A 5,210-nucleotide genomic window follows, 5' to 3' on the forward strand; every position below is an offset into this window, starting at 1 on the left:
AAGGTCATTAATACTGCCAAGGAGACATTGTCATTTTTAGTTTCCTGGGGCTCAGGCTGCACCAGAGCTAAAGATATAGATGGTCTAGGACAAGTTAAGGAGAGCAAAGCTTGCTCCTGACTTGTATTGCATATTTATTTTTATTGCCATTAGGCCAGAGAAGTGTAGCTCAATTGCTCTAGCAACAGGGAGTGATACATGCTAAAAAACCCCAAAGGAATAGGAAAAGTGGCATCAGTGGTAAAATACAGAACACGTTCAGGACTGCCAAAGTCCTCCTAGGCAGTCAGGAACAAGACGTCTTCTTACTTGGCATTGCCACTTCTGAATACAGTGGAATTAAGAAACGAGATGTCTGTTTCAGAGCATCAGTAGAGGTGCTCTTTTTTTTTAAACTTATGCTAAAACCAGATGACTGCAAAAGTTTCCCATGTTACAAAGAAGGCTTCTTCCCCTTTCCTCCCCTGCAGAACTAATTTAATAATAACTAACTTAATAATAGCAGCAGGACAGTTTTGTAATCTGAATGTAAATGCTCTGAAGCGTCACCTACGCCCAGCAAGGGTTATAGGGGTTACACAAACACCAGCTTTAGCTGCAGAATGCCTTAGGGACAAGCCTGCTCCATAGAAAATGGGGAGAGAGGCATCTCCAAATACAGGGACACAGCTCCATAATATGAAGCACCTAAGTAGCCTCATACTCTTGGACTTGCCTTCAGGAACCTCTGGATTCCTGTAATAATAAGGGGCCTGAGCTTATGAATACCTCAGCCTGCAGCTGGAGTTTGATGATACTTCAATTCAAGAGTTTTGTTGGAACGGAAGAGAGAGGAGCTAGTTCTCTGTTGAGCACGTTCTGGAAAACCAAGCAAGACCTGTTCTAGCAACTGTCCACAACCAGCTAATATTGGTTAGTCATAAGCAGTATTTTCAGAGGCCACTGTTGTCTATAAATGACATGTTTTGGTACCTGTCCAGAACGCTGCAAAGTTGAAGCATCTAAATGAGCTTCAGTGTGCAAGTATATGAAAGTAGAAAGGGGAGCAAAACCAACTGAAACAAATAGAGATTAATAGCAGGATAAGAAGTTTATAATTACGCAAAAAACCCACTGTCCATGCTGAAGAGATAAACAACAGAGGTAAAGACAAGAATTTAGAAAAGTTACTATCCTGAGCATTCAAAATCATTGATAATACATCAATGCTAATCACAGTTTGCATGCAGAAACCTTAGTTTCTGTCACTGCCGAAGAGGTTAAGTTCCCCACACAGGTGACTGTAAAATCTTATGAGTGAATGATAAATTGGAATGCAGGAATCTTTTTGTAACATCACGTAGTATGATTGGTGGTGCTTATATAGACTGGGAAGAAAAAGAATTTAGAACTTATGAAAGACATTTGGTGTGAAAAATTACAACTATAAAGGTCTGGATCCAAGCTCATTGACAATGCGATGACATTTGCCTCTCTACTACATGGAACAATACTGTCACTGTTGTCACACCACTCCAAAGAACCTCTGTCATAACAACAGCCTCCTTCTAGAGTGTGAATGGCAAAAGGAGGAAGGCTATAGCGCAGAATCATTACCTGCTTGCCTTTACTCTGAAAGGTACAGAACTGCTCTGGAAAGCTGTGTCCTCACACAAACCGCCATCTCTTGCCCTTGGCACGCTTACGGGATGGATGGCAGGCTTTGAGGACAGCTGTGTTATGGGAATGTCTTCACACTGCACTATGACAAGTCTGCTAGACATATCCTTAACGCTCAAATTCTAAGATTCCCAAATAAATTTTGTTCTGTCGGCTTGATTTTTCTGCCCCAAATTTGCATGGCCCTACTCTCAATACCGTAATAGCTAATAATGAAAAGAACAAAAGTCCTGGCAGAATGCAAGACATGCCTGGCTATTAAAATACTTTAATAACAAGTTAGTAACGCAATTCTACCTATGCAGGAAAGAAAATGCAGTGTACTTAATGCAATGAATTATGCATTATCTTATGTCAACAAAAAGATTATGAGTTCTTCTAAACCCACTCTAGGGGTGACAGCAAAAAACAAAAAAATCCTTACCTTAGTTGAACTTAAATGGTGTATTCTGTCACTAGAAAAGCTTTGGGGTATTGGAGGATCAGGGTAGTCATCAACACTTTTTGATGCATTCTTTTTGATGACTTCTACATAGGAAACAGGGAAGATGCCTTGTCTGTTGGTTCCTGGTATTTTACCTTCATACCAGTTTTGATCAACTCGCTTGAGAAGAATTACTCTGTCTCCCTGAAATGCATGATGAAAATGAGTTATCAGCAGATACGCTGTAAGTTATTTTTTTGAATAGCAGGTATTATTTTAACACATAGGATTATTTTCCTTGTGGTGCTGTTTCCCCATCAGTCTTGAGAATCGTCTCCATTTTCACATTTCTCCTCCCATTTACATTAACCACGGACACAACTACCATTCCAGCGAAACGGGGGGTGAGTCACGAGTGCAGATGCTACTCTTTTGTCAGAGGGGAATCTCATGTAGTCTCCTCCTCTTGGTTGGGGGATTAACATTTAAACTTTTCTTTGGATCATAACCTGTTTTAACTGTTGGCCAAACTACTAGCTAACACCCTGTCATATACAATAGTGACTACTGTGGCCATTTTTCCTTAAAAGTGATAAAAGCATAGTAAAAATAATAACAAAAGCCATGCAAGTGGCTTTGTTATCAGTAAAACTGGATTAAGTGGAGGTAGAAAGTTAAAAAATGAGTTCATGGGAAAGGTGAGAGAAAGAAGTGCATTTCCTGTGTAAAAAAGATGGGCCGTGGCTCACCTACTGATTTTAGGTGCTTAGCAATTGAAATCGAAAATGTCAACTTTCTATCCAAATGTCTCTCTGCAGTGAAACTTCATGAGCTACCCCCTCCTTCGTTTTACATGATGTGCTTTTTACTCCGTGTCTTTCTGTAACAAATCCTTCCTTACTAGTTTTGTGTTCTCTTGGGCTTCTGTAATTTTGTTTCTGTAGCTGGTTTGTGGAGTAGCCTAAAATCATCTTTAGTGGGATGGAACAAAAAAAAAGCTAGTGCAAGTTAACTTTTAAAAACAAACCAAAACTGGGCAGTCAAGATTATGACCACCACAATAAGCACAGAAGAGAATTTTAAAAGGGAAGAAATCATTGAACTACTCCCAACCCCTTGTTCTCCAAGTTCCTATTCCTGATTTTTTTTTAGACTTCTGATGTTTACCAATCTCAAAGGAGTGGAAAAACACCCATTATTTTCAGTGATGCTGCGTTAGGCTCTAGGTCAGCATCAAAAAACTGTATCCTTACTTCTATTTCAATAGAAAAACAAACCACTGAATAAATTCCATGAACTCCAATTCTTAAAAAAAAGTAAGAGGCAGAACTTTCCACTGGATAAAAAGTATACACGACTTACAACTAAGTATATATCTGCAATAATCAAGTTTCTCTACAGCAGTAATATCCCAGTGTCTGTTCTGAGAAACCTCAGAAACTAAACATTTATTTTGCTCATGTGCAATAAAGTATAACCCCCAGGATGTGCACAGAAAGAGAAGAGAACGTTATCAAAAGCAGACTGTTATTACATGAAATAGCTGCAAGAACTGGTGGTACTTTCACAGAAGTGCCTGTGAGCCTTTTTTCCTATATTTTTCTGCTTTCTGTATTTTTCCATTTCTTCTATATGAAAAGCCTTAGCATGAGAATTGTGACAGCAACAAACAATTATTAAAAAATGGGAACAGACAACTGAAAAAACTAGTGAAAACTAGAAATGTAGGTGGGCGGTTAGCAGATGTTTGCACATGCTAATCTACCACAATCCAGTTTACATGCGCAACATATTTAAACCGTTTGCAGGTAGCTGTGCAAGACTGCAAGCCAAAAAGCTATGATGTCAGTAGGTTCCTACCATGACATTGCTCTGGGCATAGCAAATATTGAGTGCAGAGTGCACCAAAGCACAGTATTTACCTATATATTCATTTTGTGCAGCAGTAGACACTATAATAGTAGTTTGATAATGGTAGTTTTGAAGTGTACCTTTCTCAGCGACAACTCCACGTTTGTGTCAGCACTGAAATTGTATTTGGCAACAGCTTCTCCGATCTCTCCAATCTGTGCAGGGGGAGGTGGCCTGGCAGGCTGTGCTTTTTCTGGGGGAGAAAGTTTCTAAGGAGAAGAAAAAACCACAAATTTTCATCATTCCCATGCAGTTTGTGGACCTATTACCCAAACTAATTCATGGAATTAAAACAGAGAACAAACCTCGACATAAGAAATTGGGAATATTCCAACTCTTCCATGGTGCTCACCCTCATACCAGTTTTGATCAATTTTCCTGAGGATATAGACGGTATCTCCTTTCTTAAAGGACAGCTCTCTGTAACAAATTTATTTAGGTCAGATGTTTACAGTTTTACATTTAACTCCTCTACTTGCGTAGCTTCTGAGATCTTTATGGTTTGGAACTGAAACAGAAGGTAGCAACTAAACATCTGAAGAAAAACTGTCACAGCTGTGGTGCATTTATGAGTTGATTATACCATATAAAATTAAATGACTCACATTTATGAATCCTAGGTACTATCTGTAAGTTATATAGGCCTGTTTTACACTGTGATTTCAAGAAGCATTGCTAGTTATTACTAGAGCACTTAGTATAGGGCCTGCATACTAGTATGATGTCTTTCGGATCGCCTGTTTAGGTGCTGCTTTTATGACAGGCATCCGAGGGGCACTTGGTATTCTTTATGAGATCAGTAGAGAAAAAAAGAATATATCCCACGTCTCTGTGGCCTATTACTACCATTTTGCAGCAGCACAGCTTGGTGTGCTTCTGCTCTACGCATTTTTCTTTCGAGACAGCTGCTCAGGCACAAAGAACACAGGATTGAGTTCTCACTGTTTCCAATACTGAGGGCCTGTGATGTGCTTAATGTTGGATACCAAAAAAGGGAATGATCCACATCATTAAGACCATTTTCAGTTCCTGGCCTGGGCATTCTTTGCTGTATCATCCATTTGGTGTTTCTAGGGCTTATCTGCTGTTCTGATAGTGCAAGTTGTGAGTTTTCTACCAGACACATTTCTACATTTCTAATGTAATTCTAGTGGCAATGTTTGGCCATATCTAAAGACCACTTAAATGCCCTGGATCATCAGAACAACAGCAGGAA

At 39.4% G+C, this 5,210-nt stretch overlaps 1 protein-coding gene across 4 annotated transcripts in view; it reads right to left on the bottom strand.

Annotated features, from left to right (window-relative positions):
• SORBS2 (sorbin and SH3 domain containing 2) overlaps nt 1-5,210 on the bottom strand; it is an 83,564-nt gene that overhangs the window by 14,315 nt on the left and 64,039 nt on the right. For all 4 annotated transcript variants that reach the window (XM_035897795.1, XM_035897796.1, XM_009642416.2 and 1 more), the window contains 3 exons: nt 4,300-4,414; nt 4,075-4,203; nt 2,084-2,287 (listed from right to left, as the gene is read on the bottom strand). In XM_035897795.1, the coding sequence (XP_035753688.1) occupies nt 2,084-2,287; nt 4,075-4,203; nt 4,300-4,414 (448 nt within the window). The remainder of the gene's footprint in view (nt 1-2,083; nt 2,288-4,074; nt 4,204-4,299; nt 4,415-5,210) is intronic.

The sequence above is a fragment of the Egretta garzetta genome, unplaced genomic scaffold (assembly GCF_000687185.1).
Source record: "Egretta garzetta isolate BGI_Z169 unplaced genomic scaffold, ASM68718v1 scaffold46, whole genome shotgun sequence".
NCBI classification, from domain to species: domain Eukaryota; kingdom Metazoa; phylum Chordata; class Aves; order Pelecaniformes; family Ardeidae; genus Egretta; species Egretta garzetta.